Source organism: Homarus americanus, unplaced genomic scaffold (genome assembly GCF_018991925.1).
Source record: "Homarus americanus isolate GMGI-L3 unplaced genomic scaffold, GMGI_Hamer_2.0 scaffold25827, whole genome shotgun sequence".
In the NCBI taxonomy this organism is placed as follows: Eukaryota; Metazoa; Arthropoda; class Malacostraca; order Decapoda; family Nephropidae; genus Homarus; species Homarus americanus.
This window is the reverse complement of record NW_024738300.1, coordinates 1,253,725-1,271,580: the sequence shown is the minus strand read 5'-3', so window position 1 is coordinate 1,271,580 and position 17,856 is coordinate 1,253,725. Positions and strand designations below refer to the sequence as shown.

Genomic DNA, 17,856 nt, shown 5'->3' with positions numbered 1-17,856 from the left:
TCAGCAACCTGGGACTTGGTCACAATTTTGGTGATGCCATAAGGCAGCAGGGTCTACCATTAGACAACACATTATGCTTCCAATATCTCCCCAGGTGGTAGTACCTCCCTGTTTGGTAGCTGCCTACTACCTACTGCCCGCGTCATCAGCCTCTTAGTCTGCTAGACAAGCAGAGCGCCACATCAGTTTCTCCCTGCCACCTTTTTCGTCTCCCAAGAGAAGCAAACCCCACCGCAGATGTCCTCACTGACTGGATATACGAGTCCTCGACTCTACCTCGGACTCCCCCAGGAAGGGGGAGATAGTGTTCAGTTGGCTAGGTGTACATGTATAAACCCTACGTATGTTTTATCAGTTATGTAGGTCCATATGTATGTATGTATGTATGTATATTCAATGTATGTGCTGTTACTATTACTTTGTATTTGTTATATTGTCCAACACCTGGCAAGCTACCGCGCCACCCAAACTACTGTCAGGGAAGTAAGCCATAACAACAACATTGGTAGGTCTAGCGGCTCATCCGGCAGTCTTACCAGTCCGTCCCTACAGAGCACACGTCTGCCCCGTGCTCTTGCCTTTGTACTGATACTCCTTCAGCAAACTCCGGTGAACTAATTGTCTTATTACTCGTCAACTCCTATAATTGAACAGCAATAGGCACTAGCAATATAACCTAGCATTTCCGAAAAAAGGTATTTTACATAATCATTAACGGGTATTTTACAGCAAATATACATTTTTGGGGGTCCTAAAATGCTCTTCTTATACTCTACAATTTTTACAGTGTACAGCATCGTTTTTTTCACAAATATCTGAACTTCTAAAGAAAGTTTTTAATGTTTTACATAGGAAATTATATAATAATAATAATAATAATAATAATAATAATAATAATAATAATAATAATAATGATAATAATAATAATAATAATAATAATAATAATGATAATGATAATGATAATGATAATGATAATGATAATAATAATAATAATAATAATAATAATAATAATAATAATAATAATAATAATAATAATAATACCTGTTTCTCTTCTTTCCAGTTGAATGTGTAGTAACAGATGGCGGCTGCCGTAAAGTCGTGTTTCGTACTTATTGGTTACACTATCATAGTGACAGGCGCCCTCTTTCCCGGCCCTCTCAGTAAGTTGACAATTATTTATATCAATAAACCATCATGCCTTTTGTTCGATCTACTGACTAATTATATAACTCACACGTGTCAGCAATCGGTGCAGTCAATTAGATTACACGCCTTTGTTCCCAAACTGCAGTGTTATGGACAACCGGTGGCGCATTTATGTTTTGCCAGTGACACGTGGTGAGATGAGACAATTAGCCATTTCTCGAGCATCGGGACATACCAAGATAAAACAATTATTTATTCGTTTATTTTTCCAATCAATTACTTGTATTGAATCAGGTGCCAGGTAACCTGGTGACGGCCCACTCAAAACGACTACAACAACTACAAAACTGGTTACTACTGCAAACATGATAACCAGCTGCTATTAGGAGACATAATTTTTCCCCATTTTATTGTACTTCTACAATAATCCCTAATGTAAAAAATTTATGAATTGCCTAACTTTATAGTTTTCTGTGTCAGTTTGTCTTACTTGATAAACCGGGGATGATAAAAGTGACCTCTCATAGTGTTCGTTGGCTCGTAGCTTAATGTAATGGATATAGTCACAGTAACCTTAGCCTGATAATAATGTTAATATCTTCAGTTCATTGGTCTAATTATCACACGCTTCACCCTCATTTACGTAATTAAGGGTACAGTTGTCCGCTAAAATGTCAAGTGGTACACAGAATTCAAAAGGTTAGTGACCACCGTTATAGATTATGATTTTCATGTGAGAAATAGTTTTGTTTAATAAATTTATCCTCTTTTATTGCTAAACGGGATTAATATAAAATGCCTCGTGCATAGTTATTTAAGATAAGCTTCATAATGAAAACGGACTTAGCTGGCTAACTACATTATATTATTAACTGTTCAAGATCCTTTGTGAAAATAAGCAGTTCTCTTTTTTACCGGTTTAAGAAAAAATCATGATACAGTAATACAATAAGTCCCGGTGAAGGTGTGTGTCGAAAATTTTGCTCTACATATTTATAAGTGAAAATCTTTCAGGTGACAGCGAGGTTTTCAAAAATGGACCAGGAGCACTGAAATCCGTCCTCACAGACGCGTTACAACCCCATTGCTCCGTGGCCTTCTTCACCGATCATGGTACCTTGGCGAGAAAACTTTATTCAGTAAGTAAATTTATGTCATATTAAAAATTAATGCATAGGATATTTACATCTTAATGTATTTCAGATATCAGTAACCGTGATTCTACAATATGATTTTACTCGTTGCAGTTGATGGATTATCTGCAAGACTATCTCTCGGTGGCGGTGTTCGAGGTGGCAGTGGACGGCCAGGACGCTAACGTGACGCAAACGCAGCTCTCCCGGGTGGTCGACGAAGCTCAGCGGGTAGGTCACTCTCACATTACTACTGAGGCGGGTAGGTCACTCTCACATTACTGCTCAGGCGGGTAGGTCACTCTCACATTACTACTGAGGCGGGTAGGTCACTGTCACATTACTGCTCAGGCGGGTAGGTCACCCACATTACTACTGGAGGCGGGTAGTCACTGTCACATTACTGCTCAGGCGGGTACTCACATTACTACTGAGGCGGGTAGGTCACTCTCACATTACTATTGAGGCGGGTAGGTCACTCTCACACTACTACTGAGGCGGGTAGGTCACTCTCACATTACTATTGAGGCGGGTAGGTCACTCTCACACTACTACTGAGGCGGGTAGGTCACTCTCACATTACTGCTCAGGCGGGTAGGTCACTCTCACATAACTTCTACCATGTTGACGTCAACAGCTGCGGCAGGTGTCATGGTGCGTGACGGTGGTGGTGGTGAGCGACGACCCAGCCTTCCTTGCAGCCTTCGCCGAGCGGTCCCTCAAGGGCCGCCTCCTGGTGTGGTCAACGAGGCTCCTCATAGTGACTCGTCGGCCCCTCCCGGAACTTCACCAATTGTACAAGCTACTCTCCATGACCAACTCTATGCTGCTGATTTTCGAGAATATCTCGAAATATGAAAGGCAAATACTCTTCTTCTGCATGTGACACTTGTGTAGAAAATTAATTTTCATGCAAGTAATATATATATATATATATATATATATATATATATATATATATATATATATATATATATATTCTCAATTTGTAGGTGCAACATATACAATCTCCTGCCCTATACTTCCGAAGAAGCCCAGGCGTTTCAGATCGCTTCCTGGACACCCCAAGCAGGCCTAGTTCTCACCACCCACCTTCCGCTCTTTCCTGATAAGTTTTCCAGGTGAGTGATGGATTTGTTGCTCAGACCCTGAATACACTAATGTTTATGCTTCTGGTCAATAAGGTAAATTTTCCCCCCCCTATTATAATGTGTCAATTCATAGTTATATTCGATTACGGATTCAGTTAATGCAGCTTTTGCTTATTGCTAAAAGATTAAAGGAAGTGATATAGAATAAGATTCTTACGTTACATGCAGTAGTATTTTTGAACGATACTATCTCTAGATAGATTATGAGGCTTACTTAGAGCAAGTCATTGAAAATAACAATAAGTATTGAACTGTTTTATTATGCATGTAGTTAATAAATATGTTGTAAAAATCAAAGTTTTTATCATTAGATACTGTGAAATAGTATAATATATTCAATGAACAAGTGCCCATAATGTTTTTAGAAGTTAATGCAAAATAGTTATCACAGCAGAAATGAATTTACTGTTATAATAGTGCCAAGATAAATCTTGCTACTTGGACTGTGAATTTTATATGAATTTAAAAATCACATTAAAATCATGATTAAAAGTACTATATTAAATACTAAAGCAGTATTTTTGTTTCTTGAAGTTTGCGTAACAACTCATGCACATCCATAAAAGATGATAAACCTCTTGAATCTCCGCCCGCGGTATGGGTGATAGGATCAGTACCACTAAGGTTCTTAGTCAATAAAATTATAGTGATTCTGTCGGCTACCTTATCATATTTTTTCACATCCACACTGGAAACGCAGTGATCACACGTCTCAGGAATTGTTGCTCAACAATTATAGGAATTATAGCGATATTGTCTCTTCTGCCAGGAGCTAAGTTTAAATCCCCGTTGGAGGTTTATATATAGAGAGAGAGTTGACGGTCGTTCGTGTATAATTGTTACGTAGACGGGAATCATGGATGTATCTCAGTCAAGTTTGAAATAAAACAAATGGGACTACTAATCCCAACGTATTAATCTAACTGTTAGGTTAGGCTGGGTTAAGTTGTATTGCAAATCCATTTACCTTAAATAGTCCGGGGAAATTAAGGAAAAAATATATGAACTAATTCATAATGAAATGATACTTGGTGGAATTTTTTGGAATATGTTCCTGGACAACGTATCAAAGCTTCCGACCAATCCGAGGTCAGCTTTTGCTGCCATATAATAAAATGTTGGCCGTTTGCAGTTTATTTTGTGTTTTACTTGTTAGCCGCTGATTTTAGGGAGATGACTGTCAGCTAAATAAAAGAGCATAAAATTCTACATATGATGGTATATTATAATTTTGTGTACGAGTCACACTTTCTGAGAAAATATAATTTTGCATCCCCACTGCCCACGCCCCTCTCTTTCTTACGTCAACTGGTGGGGTACTACACACGAGGTAGACTACATGATGCGTTTTTTCTTTAATTTGGTTTCCCCTGTAGGCCAATTCCATGGTTAGTGCTTTTTATGAAAGTTCCATTCTCCCCGCAATTTGTCCAACACTAGTAGTTATACTGTAAATTAAATATTTTAGTCAAATTCGGTGTCGTTGTGACAATTGTGGTTAGTATCAAAATCTCATTCATTCTCTGCAGCATCGACTACATTGTAATCTTCCGCAGCACAACTGTAATAGGTTTCATCAGTATCCTTGTCTCCACTGTCAGTATAAAGAATTGAGATATTATCAACTATGTGTCCATCAAAATCATCATCTTGAAAAGTGACAGTGATTGCATAATTATATTCGAGTATCTTAAGTCTGCTTTTTTGCAGCTACATCGTCCATCACAACTCTTTTTGCATGCTCAGGATCTTATATTCAGAAGCGACTCGAGAGCTGCTACCTTAATGGCTCGAATAGGAGCATTCTATTTTGATGAATTTTCTATCTCCAAGCCTCAGGTAGTAAGAGAATATTGTACCTCGCCACAACTGAACTTCATGGTAAACACGCAGGAATTGCAAGCATGCAGGAGCTGTTGTAGGTGACAGTCTTGCAAGTTTAACTGCACTATTACTGTGACTCATTGCTTTGTCAAAGTTCTTGATGTGATACTGAGCTAAAGAGATTTCACTCTTCTCTGCCCCCACGTATGTCATCACGTTTTTTAACCAATGTCATTTTTCCCCTTATGAAATACAGAATATATTGTGTCACAGCCACTTGCAGTGCGCAAATATCGAATGTGGTCTTTAATCACTTTATGGTTAACCTGCATATCTATGGAGGAGCACAACTGATTCCCTTGGCTTAAAGATAAATATGTTCCTGTTACAGTTTGGATCTCTTCCGCTGATCTTGAATAACAGTTTGCTAATGATGACTACTTCAGCATCATAAGGAGCTTGGTGAACAATTAGTCCCTGCTCTCTCATATTTTCCGGATAACTGTGATATAAATCTGGAATTGCAGATCTCAGTTTTCCTTTTACTGGAGAAGTAGTCAAACTTGCATTCTCTCTACTACCTTCCAATCGCTTCACCATATACAGGACACACAAAGGACAAATTTTTCCATTTTCAGTATGCTGTATTTCACACTGCATGTATAATATTTCACTTTGTCTATCATTTTGTGTTTATCATTCAGGTAAGAATGTCAGTCTCATATTATAACCTGAAAAAAACAAAAACGACATTAAATTTTGTTGTTTTTTGACATTTAAACATTAAACAGTGTTATAAAATAAAGGTGGGTTGTATCTATTGTGGAAGAAAATGTTCATTTTCTCGGAAGTATTAATCGTAAATAAAACTGAAAAAAAACATCATGTGCAGAATTGTCGGCTCTTTTAATTTGTTATCTCGCTAAAATCAACGGTTAACGAACAAAACACAAAAAATTAAAACGGCCGCTAAATTTTCAAGATAGCGGCGAAAGCTCACCTAGGATTGGTCGAAAAATTTGATATGTTGCTTAAGAATGTATTTAAAATAATTCTACCAAGATCATTTCATTGTGAATTAGTACAACAATTGGCCTAAAATAATTAATATTTCCCTGGACTAAAAGGTGAAAAAGACGATGTTTGTTACTCGCCAATTGTACCATTAATCACTGAACTTGACAGGTTTCCTCACCGACCGAAACTCGTGGCAGCAGGTGAAACTTATCCTGGCCAGACTGCTGAGATGGCGGACGATCCTGCCAACCCAGGACAAAAGCGGCTTATGTTTAAGGGACCTCTGGGTTATTCATTGGAATACATGGCTAAATCCATGAACTTCACGTAAGTAAAATTACTGGAATACGTTTAATGCTAGTGACCATAAATTACATACATTTATTGATACACACACTATATATATATATATATATATATATATATATATATATATATATATATATATATATATATATATATATATATATATATATATATATATATATATATATATATATATATATATATATAACCGGTCGGGAATTACTGGACTCTCAATTTCTCACTTGACTTGGGGTTTATTAAAGATTATTAGATGGTAATTGCAGTGGAAGCGCCCCTTTGAGAAAATTCCCGAACCAGCACAGGAACACATAAATCTACGAACCAAATTATATTGTCCGTGACCCGTGGAAGGATAGCGTCTGTGACTGGGATGAATGAGACACACTGTAAAATTTAGGCACTTATATTCCCTCCAACACTACAAACACAATCAATAATGGTACACCAATATGCCCACCTCTTAACCTGAACTTAAAACACTACTCTGGGGAATAAGAGTTATACATGATATTGAAATTATTAGAAACTCAGACAATGCCTCATTAGACAACAATAAATTCAAAGTATTAAGAAATGTTGCTTCCACACATGAAACAGGCATTAAGGGCTTTCAACAAAATAATATCCACCACTGAGAAAATGGTATTAAAAAAATAAGAACTTATTTACTCCACCCTGAATAGGCCTTCAGGGCACTCAACAAAATTATATTACCCCAACAGATGCACACCTCCTAACCTAACTTAAACACTACTCTGGGGAACAAAGGTTATACCTGAGATTGAAATTATAAAGAAATATTAAAGGCATTAAAGGAACTAAATCACAGTATCACTTACAACAGAGGAGGAACCTCATCTGAAAAACAGTTCCCTCATTCTCTGGCATCAATTAGTGACACAACATTAAAAAACAATACTATCAAATTATTTAAGAAATATTAACTACACACAAAAATATTATCACTCTTATTAAGAAGTTACTGGGTCCACCAATACCCGTGAACCATGCTTCACCCAACTCAACATACACCCGTAATAAGGGAGACAAAATGTTTCTCTAGGTATCCCCTAGACTCCTGGTCTCAGTGTGTGACCATTAATTTACTCAGATAGCCTCAGTGTACTCTCAGTGTGTCCATGGGCGGGAAGAGAGAACGCCAGCTGGTGACTATGGCCAGTAGGTAATACTTCTAGCTAACCGAGGACACGTGGTGTTGTGCATCCACGTAGTAAGAACCGATCACCCAATGCTGATGCTGGTCCCTTGTCGTTTTAGTTGTCTGGAGCACTCGTTCACTCAAGTGATCTTTTGCTACCCCGCTAACCATTGACAAGCCTACACTGATCGTTCCAACGGCGACAATCGCCAATCCTCAATCATCAACGGCAGTCTCAAACGGCAGTCAATCTCTCTCAGTCAAGTGGGTTCTGACGAAAACCCTGAAATTAACTCACTGTTAGCTCTTAATAACTTTATCACTGCCCTATCTTACCCCTATCTGAGATCGAATGAGACTTACTTGTTATACTGCAATAGCGCAGCACAGGTGACTAGACCACGTGACTATTTCTGTGGACGGACGCGCAGGGAACTCCTGCTGGCCCGATCGCTTTCGCGTGACTGAGAACCAACCAGCCTCTAGTCTCCCCAAGGCGTTAGCTTAGGTCTACGTGACATATTTTCCGCCTAACTAATAACTTTCTTGGGACACCCGTAACATTATTCAGACTGATAAACGATCTGTAATAATTTCAAATTTACTAATAGTCCCGTAACTTCATGAATGGCATCATTATTAATTCGGCAAATTACATTCAATATCGTATAGGCCCAGTTCCACAAACTCTCGCTACGTGCAGGAGCGCGGTCTTCCCTCAGACGACCTTGAACTCAGTATCGCCATTAGTGTCGTTTGAAACTACACTAAAATTTCTGATTATATATATATATATATATATATATATATATATATATATATATATATATATATATATATATATATATATATATATATATATATATATAAAGAGAGAGAGAGAGAGATAAGGTGGTACACCCTCCTTAAAAAAAAAACTGAAATTTGGTATGTCCCCAATAATGAATATGCTCATCTAAAAGTGGGCACTCTGTCAGGACCTGTTTTTGATATAGAGCTGAAATTTGGTGTCATTATATTTTGCATGTGCACTTACATTTAACCGAAGACGGATTGTAGGCTATGAGCTGCCCTTCTCTATTAGTGGTTTTGTTTGCGTATGTTTATCTCTGTTTTTATTTATGCATTTTATTTTTTGGGTATCAACCCTTGTTTAACATAAAGTAAAGAGCTGGAATTTAGTTTTACTATTTAATTATAGGTGTAATCTCGGGGCTTGGCCCTGCTTATGTTCACATTACTTCGTCAAAAACGACCCCGTTACCCACAGGGGGGCCCGGCCAGTGTTTTGTATATGAGTGAGAGGTCAGTAGTTTGATGGTGAATGCATGTTATTTTATGTACTCAAGCTGGCTTAATTTATATAATAATGATAATAATAGGGAGTTAACAATCATGTTATACTGAATTAGAAAAAGTAATGAACACATAAGGTAATAATTGTGCTTGTTTCAATTTTGTGGTAACGCAGAGACCGATAAATCCATAACGCTCATCCACCCCGCCTGAAATAAGAATCACTAATAATTGTAATTAATCACTGGTTTGATTATCAGTTCGAATCATTAAATATTGGAAATTAGGAAAAAAACGCTAAACGAGATCGTTGGCATGTGTTGCAGGTACACCTATATCCTGGACTCTGATGGGACTTTCAGCACTTTGCTCAACAGGGTGATCTGGAAGGTACATGTTTGTAGAATGAATCATTTATTTAGATCTTCATAAATGCATATCTAAAGCAGGATAATATATACACACCGAGTATTTCTGTCTACATAGGGATAAAAACCGATTGGGCATATTATTTCATATATGGTAAAACATCTTCCTAATCCTTACCAAATTCTCACCATGCACAGGAGGCAGACATCGCGTTAGGTCCCTTCGTTATAAGCAGCAAACGCACTGAAGTGGTTGACTTCCCGTGGCCAATACACATAGGGAACTCTAAGATCCTGGCAGGTCGTGGACAGCCGGAGGTGGACCCGTGGGGCTTCCTCTTGCCCCTGTCACCACTTGTGTGGGCGGCAATTCTGACGGCTCTGTTGGTGCTGCCTGTGACGGTGTTTCTATTGTCTTCTTCCTTCTCTCAAGAAACCTTTAGTGGAAGCGTTTGGCTAAAATTTATCCTCAAATATGTTCGAGTTTTATTTCAACAGGGTAGGTACAAATTATGAGGTATTTGATGAAGAGAAAAATAATGATAATTTGAACTTCATGGCTGAAGACCCTAGTACCTAGTGCGAGGCCGTACTACTCACTACCAGCCGTTGAGAGCACCCATTAGACCGCATTTGTGTATTGAAACTTTAATTGTTTCAATAATTGTCTTCATTAACTCGTTATGAATGATTTAACGGTAGAATTTGTAAAAATACGGCCACAGACTGTGGTGGTTGGCCTATATATTAGGGTGTGTCATACGGAGGCGAATTTTTTTTTTTTTGAGTTTGAAAAATCGGCCCATGGTATTAATGATGTAGTTCTATGTGCAGAATCATGTGATATCTTCAGATTTGAAAAGTTTTCATTTTTTGCTAGGTAAATTTTAACTTGAAATCTTATGAAAATTCAGTATTCCCACCCTTTTACCAACACCACTAAATAGCTTATTTAAAGTAAAGTAAATGTATCAGGTTAATTTATTAGGATGAAAATGATCCAGAATAGTGAAACGAATGATCTTGACACATTTATTAAATCTAATATTCCTTTAGAAAACAAAATCATCAAATACAAAAACCGGTTTTACTACTACGACCCGGTGTTGCTGCACACCATAGAGAACATGTCTTTCTTGCTTCTGTTTCTACTCATCACCTCCCTGCTGACCACCTGAGCTCGGATGTAGCCTTCCCTCCTCTCCTGGCTGTACACGTGACTGCTGGCCTCGCTCACTTGCTGTACACAACGCTCTATACTCTGGGTGTGCGAGGGCCAGGCAGGGACATGCATGGGGTTGTCCAGGAAAGCTCTGACTTGAACATTGGTGAGGCTGCAGGTAAGAGGGGGCTCACTGTCAGCCTGGATGTTATCCCAGATCTACGATCAAGGAGAGAAGCCCTGGCATCAGATTGACTTCAGAGTCTTCCTGACTTGAAGGAATCGTCACCAACTGATTCGTCATGCCCAGATCCCTTCATAAGCTCCCTATATATCCAAGATCTTTTTGACTGCCACTCTTCTCTCCTCCTTTCATCCTTACTGCAGAGCATTGTCTGCAGAACTGCCTCGGGATGAGCATGCCAGGAAGATCTCCTCACAGTCTGCTCCACAATCTGAACAACCTTCCTTGGCTGACTCCTCAGGAGCTCAAACTGGAAGAGAACATGCCTCGGACCTTCGGAGAACGATGACTTGAGCCTTGGTGTTGAACCAATTTGGCAAGTAGACACTCACGATGAATTGGACAATAAGTTTCAGGTTGTGAAGCTGGTTCCCTTTCAGTTTATGATGAGCGACCCAAATTCTGCAGAACCTGAGAGCCGTTGTGAGCCACCTAGAATGTGAGACTGGACCTATCTGCAGGTAAGTAAGTCTATCAGGCATGACCCCAGTTTTGATGGCACTGCAAATCATGTAACCATAGTACTGGTCAGTACTCAGGTCGTCAATGACAGTATGTGCAAGCTCAACGAGTGGAGGGCCAACTGTGATTTTTTCAAAGCTCGGATTTATTTCTAACTCAGTGGCAGAGTCCAGCATCTTGCCAAGAGGACCAGACCATCTGTTGTTTGAAAGAGTCTTCCCATCCAGCTCCTGGATCAGATGTCTGAGTGGCACTGTTGGTGTGGAGGTCACAAAACAATCCAGACCAGCTTCCTCCCAATCTTCCGCTCTATCCACTGTATGACCCCCCTGCCACCCCTGTGTTCGTGTTGGTGCTGTCCCCTCCAATGGCCTGCAGGGTCTGGTCTACGTTCCTCTCTCTGAGCCAATTCACAATGTTATCTGCCACTATCTCAGCTGGTTTCCTGATGTCATCTTTCTCTGGAGTGAAATGCCACAAATACTTCCCTCCTGGTTCACTGCAGCAGGAGTAGTGTTCCTCCTTCACCATGGCAGGGAACAACTTGTCAGAATTTCCAACTTTCATGAACACTTTAGTGTCATCCCTTCTCCCATCAAAGAACAAACAATTGATTCCATTTTCTCTTATCCCCTTATTAAACTCCTCTTCTAGGTTACTGACAAGTTTCTCCTGAGCTCTCCTTACTTTGTTATGATCTATCACCAGGTGAACATCATCAGGCGTTATCAAACCACCGTCAATCCAGGCAGCTGTTGCTATCTCTGCAGTTTCTCTGAGACCAGTGTGGTGTCGCATGCTGGCCAGAGCCATGCTCGGGATATCTTTCCTATTTCGAATCTTATGCCGAAGGTTTGGGGATCATTATTTTCGGGTTAGGGACAAAGTCACCATTCTCCTGGTCAGTACCGGATCAGCCAAGGGGAAGCCAGTTAAACTCTGAATCAGCTTGACTCCAATCATCGGCCTTTTTTACTCCTCACCCTGGCCTTTCAAGTCTTTTTTTTTCTTGGCAACTCTTCTCCTCTTCTGTCTCTCTTGTGGCAGCCTCCTGTCTCTTGACTCCGAATATCTTGGCTAGAAATCATGAGAGCCCCTATACTGCCAGTCTTCTCTGTGCTTGACAAAATGCCAGTTCGATCACAGGAATCTTTGTTCACGCTTGCAAATACAGGAGATGTGGGCCTCGGATTTACAGTCACGATCGCATCCAAAACTCAGACAGAGAACACTAAGCACTTGCAAGTAATTATACAAATAACTGGTCCAGTTGCTTGGCAAAGCTGTCCTTAACTGCAAGTTTTCCTCTCCCAAGAGAGATATCTCTTGCCTTTTCCCAACTGGCTAGCAGTCTCTCACTAATCTTCTTCTGACTTGTTATGACTGGAGGCTTGAACTGAGCGTTAGCCAGAGTGTACTGTGCCAAGACAGCTTTGGTCATATCACTGGCAATGTCTTTGTTTGTGTAAGTTTTTTGGTTCTTTTCACTGATTTGCCTTGATTAAAACACCGTATCTCAAAGCATCTCTCAATGTAGGCAACTCCGACTTCAGGAGCTCTCTCCCAGACCCAAGATAGTGACTGAGATGGCTGGATTTTTGGTTCCTCGTCCTGACACAAGCAGCCATCGCAAATATTATCAACTTATAAATGCATCAGAATCTGAAACAGAAAAAAATATTGTTAGTTGGGTTGTTAAAGAATGAAGTCAGAAAGCAATGTTCACTATTTAATTGTAATGCACTAATGCAGCTGTACGTTAGATTTTCGATAAATTTCACGCTAAAATTTACCTAGCAAAGGTTGCAAAATATTGAAACTGAAATTATTTTCTGTTTATATACACTAAAATCTACCAAAAAAGTGATGGGCCATTAGTTTTAGCTGATCTTCCCTCCTATGACACAATCCTAATATATATATATATATATATATATATATATATATATATATATATATATATATATATATATATATATATATATATATATTTATTTATTTATTTATTACTAGTCGGGAATCGAACCCTGTACCTTTGAGTGTGAACAGGGATCGCTACCACCGCGCCACTCAGGAATTGCAAGCAAGTATGATCTGTTGTAGGTGGCAGTCTTGCAAGTTTAACTGCACTATTACTGTGACTCATTGCTTTGCCAAAGTTCTTGACGTGATACTGAGTTAAAGAGATTTCACTCTTCTCTGCCCCCACGTATGTCATCACGTTTTTTAACCAATGTCATTTTTCCCCTTATGAAATACAGAATATATTGTGTCACAGCCACTTGCAGTGCGCAAATATCGAATGTGGTCTTTAATCACTTTATGGTTAACCTGCATATCTATGGAGGAGCACAACTGATTCCTTTGGCTTAAAGAGAAATATGTTCCTATTCCCTGGAGTTATGCAATAAACAAAACTCGAAATTTTCATCTTCGCCTACAAAGCATTGTTTGTATATGGAAGTACGCGTGTTATATGCGTTTCACATGCTATATTTTTAAAACAGTCGTTCTTTAGTTTACGAAGTTCACGCTGGGCTGCCACTTTCTTCTTGCAGAAGGTATCAGCTTTGGTCCGAGACTGAAGGTTGTTCTGCCAGTCAGTTATAGCAACACGTAAATCATCGATGAGTACAGTGATTGCCATGTCATTTTCATCAAACCAGTCCTGGAGTATTCTTTCGATCTAGCCGAGGGCTCCTCTGCAGGATTTAATCATGACTATGTCGAGAATATCCCATTTGGCACTGGAATTTGGGATGTTTGATGTAGGGTTGTTTATCAGCTCATGCTCTCTGAAAGCATGTGTTACCGCTGGATCCTCCAGACGCTTAGTGTTGCCTTTGCCGTTTTGGGGGACGTGAAGTGAGAGCTTGGCCGTGACGAGCCGATGATCAGTGTCACAGTGGTGTCAGCCACACATAGCTCGGGTGATGACGACATCTCGGCGATCTCGTTCTCTGACAATGATATAGTTAATGATATGCTAGTGTTTGGATTGTGGGTGTTGCCACGAACCCTTGAACTTATCTGCCTGCTTAAAGAAGATATTGGTGATATTGAGGAGGAGTAGGCCATATATTTCACGTGCTTAGTCAGCATCTCTGCCAACTCTGGCATTGAAGTCACCAATGAGCACAACTTTATCTTCTCTGGGGGTAGAGGTTAGCACTCTGTCAAGGTCGGGGTAAAAGGCCTCCTTGATGTCATCCTCTGCATCCAGTGATGCACTGATGAAAAAGGCATGACGTGAGTGATTCAGTGGGACTCTGCGCTTCATGAGGCACTTATTGATCCCAACAGGCATTTCAGTTACCCTGTTTAAGATACATTGGCGGATGGTAATGCCAACTCGATATATGCGGTTTCTTTTTGCAGAAGTGCTTACCCTTCCAGAAGAAGGTATGGCCAGACTCTTCTCGGAGCCGGGACTCACTAATGGCTGCTATGTCGATGTTACATCTAGACAGCTCTTTTGCTACAAGGGCGGTTCTTCTTTCAGGACGCTCTTTTGTGCCAGTATCCAGAAGGGTCCTGACATTCCACGCAGCAACTATAAGAGGTTGTATAGTTTGTTTTTGTCTTGATCTTGGAGTATAATTGCGTTTTCGACCGCATAAGGATGACCTTACTGGGTGCAGTTGCCCAGTCAGGTTGGTTCTTTAGGCAGGCTGTGTGGGGTGAGCAGAGTGGCTCCTAGAAAGGGCTGCTCAGTCGCACAGACTGGACAGGATTGCAGACTATCTTGTCTATACTGCCCTTGTACAGAGTTGTGACTAGACACTTCTGGCAATCATCTGTGTCTGTCCCCGTCCCCATCCGTCTGTTGTCATCGAACTCTTGGGGTATAGGGGTTTTGATGATGATTAAAAGTATGATGAGCTGGATGATGGCTGCACGTGAGTTTATGTGGTGAGGCAGGAGCACAGTCTAACCTTTGTGCCTCGTGGCATCAGCTGTTCCAGTCGCACGTCAGGCTTACATAGCCATTGTCTGCGGTCCCGTGCACGCTGAGTGCACGGGGGTGAAACTAAGTGAAAAGCTGGATCCTATGAGGCCAGCAGTATATTTTCTCAAATTAATTCATATACTGTTTGTAATCGCTCATAGGAGCGATTTTGGTTTGTGCAGGACAATAAGACCCTTGTCGTTGACGCGATGAGTATAATTCGGTCAAAACCTGTTGAATACATTTCACATATAACAACTGCTGGTACATCAGGACACAGTTTGAATAATACGATCAATATACAGTACATAATTACACTTATTAAAGTTATTTAGAGTTCTCAGAGGATTCAACAGTTCACAATCACACTCACTTTTTGGGGTCTCGGGTTAGACCAAGGAGAACAAATCTAATGTCCTGCTGGTGATATTGGCTGACGAGAATCAAGATGTTACCTCTACGGTAGAAGGCGATAGTCTGTCTCTCAGGCAATCACACAGCTGCTACCAGCTCCATCTCGCTTAGTAAGCTATTCTGAGTTGCAAACAGTTTCTTCACTTAACATGTGGCCGGCGCGCACAATTATGCGTCGTAGCGGTAAAATGCCTTTGGGATTGACTTGATCTATACAGCAATCTGCCTCTGGAACTCTTTTTCAGCCATTCTACACTCTGACTTTGCTTGGTTCCTGGATCTGGCATACATCCTCTTGTCCTACTCATCATTTGTCTCAAAATCCTGAGTTTTCTTCTTAACTTTCTCGAACACGCTCACACTTAGCCTTTATCACAATATATCATCGAAATTTTCGTTTAGAAATATTCTTATGTATGTATGCTGAGTGATGGTAAAGAAGTAGTGAGAGCAACTGGTGACCTCGGTAACCTCATAACCTGTCATAAAATTAATTTTCACAAATCACCTAAAATTAGACATCCAAGCTTATATCACATAAGGCTACCTGGAGTGTTAGGTTAGGTTAGGTTAGGTTAGTGTAACAGTGGCATTAGTGTTTCCCGCCTGAGGGTTCAAGCCAATCTCAGGGACCTGTGAGGGTAAATGCCTTAGGCCTTGAACCATTGAGAAAACCTGTAAGACGTGACGTCATGAGGAGGTGGCCCCTTTGTGTTGACGCAGTTTGAAAAGGCTAGTCTGTTTTTGGAGAGTGTAGTGTGGGTCGGTGTGGGTGTCACCTCCTCACATGGCTTTTAGTTTAACAAATTTATATATATATATATAATGTCAGATTCACGTGGGTAATGTCACTCTTCACTGCCATACAGGACAGAGGTTCGTACACAAAGAATACACCATATTCATTGACCCTATATATAGGTAAGATTCATGGGCAATGTCACTGTTCACTGCCATGCAGGACAGAGGTTCGTACACAAAGAAAAGAAATACATCATATTCATTATCAGTATATATAGGTCAGAGGTTCACATACATTGAGTCATATTCTAATTGAAGACTAATCAGTATGGGCTAGCAAATTTGGGATAAACAGCAAGAATGTCCTCAAGCACCCCTCATTCAATGTAGTAATTACATAGTTCAAGATACAATAAGTCAGGTGGCCTGAAGTCTTTGACAGTGTCACATTCAATAATATAGTGTTCAAGTGTATGCTTTAGAGGTTTATCACAAAGTTTACATGCTGAGTGTTCCGGTGTGTGGGTACAGCGTTCCTAACTTGCCAGATGTGTCTGAATCCTAGCAATTTTGGCCACGACTACATCACATTGTCTGGTTCTGTCCTTATGCTGGCCATACCGGTACCTCTTGTCACAAAATTTGTCATATTTACTAATGCTACAACTGCCAGGTCTCTGTATTTCTCACTTCTTCTAGATCAGAGTTCATGCTTCAGACTTGAATGTTTTTAATTGCAGCATTTGACAGGTGTTACGAGTTGGGGATTTAGAATATAGTTAAAAGTCTACCCAGATCCCAACAGGCAACAACAACAACAAAAAAAAAACAATCGGACTAAAAAGGGTAGACAAAGGATGCGAGTTTGTTGTGTATAATAAAGTACCATAAATTCCTTAACAAAATATTCAGCGTTCTATAATTTACCCTTAACCATACTTAACCTAAACATTAACAGTATATACATATTTATACAACATAAACAATTTTGAAGCAAGTGGACGTGGGGAGGCAATATAAGATTACAAATACTTAAGTGCGGAGCTGAGATGGCTGACGAGCAAGGCTGAGTATTGTAGAAGACGGTAGGAGTCACTGTGCCGTAGGTTTCCAGGATAGGTAATCCTGTGGTCACTTCCCAGAGTGTAGCTCTCTCCTCGAATTGGAGCTGACCAAGAAGACTTTGAGGAGGTGACGCAACAACCAGGATATGGAGAAGGAAACCCCGGAGTGGTAACTAAGACGAGTCATACTCGTGTTTCGTCCCTAGATGGCGGCTCGTGGTGCTGGGTAGGTAGATCAAGACAATAGATGGCGTGGTTCGTAGTGCTGTAGGTAGATCATGACAATTGGTGGCGGGGTTCGTAACACACCCTCCAAAGACCTCCGTAGCGCGGGCGCGAAGGAGGTGATCACCTGGTGCGTCTGGAATGTGGCGGAGCATTAGAAAAGCCAAACGCCAT

The 17,856-nt window shown here is 40.2% G+C and overlaps 1 protein-coding gene across 1 annotated transcript in view; it reads left to right on the top strand.

The window, feature by feature from the left end:
• The window catches only part of LOC121873775 (glutamate receptor-like), a 40,634-nt gene that overhangs the window by 14,779 nt on the left and 7,999 nt on the right, over positions 1-17,856 (top strand). The window contains exons 2-9 of the mRNA XM_042377477.1: positions 1,061-1,160; positions 2,161-2,285; positions 2,394-2,510; positions 2,917-3,140; positions 3,272-3,400; positions 6,440-6,598; positions 9,380-9,443; positions 9,620-9,920. Of these exons, the coding sequence (XP_042233411.1) occupies positions 1,079-1,160; positions 2,161-2,285; positions 2,394-2,510; positions 2,917-3,140; positions 3,272-3,400; positions 6,440-6,598; positions 9,380-9,443; positions 9,620-9,920 (1,201 nt within the window). The 5' untranslated portion in view covers positions 1,061-1,078. The remainder of the gene's footprint in view (positions 1-1,060; positions 1,161-2,160; positions 2,286-2,393; positions 2,511-2,916; positions 3,141-3,271; positions 3,401-6,439; positions 6,599-9,379; positions 9,444-9,619; positions 9,921-17,856) is intronic.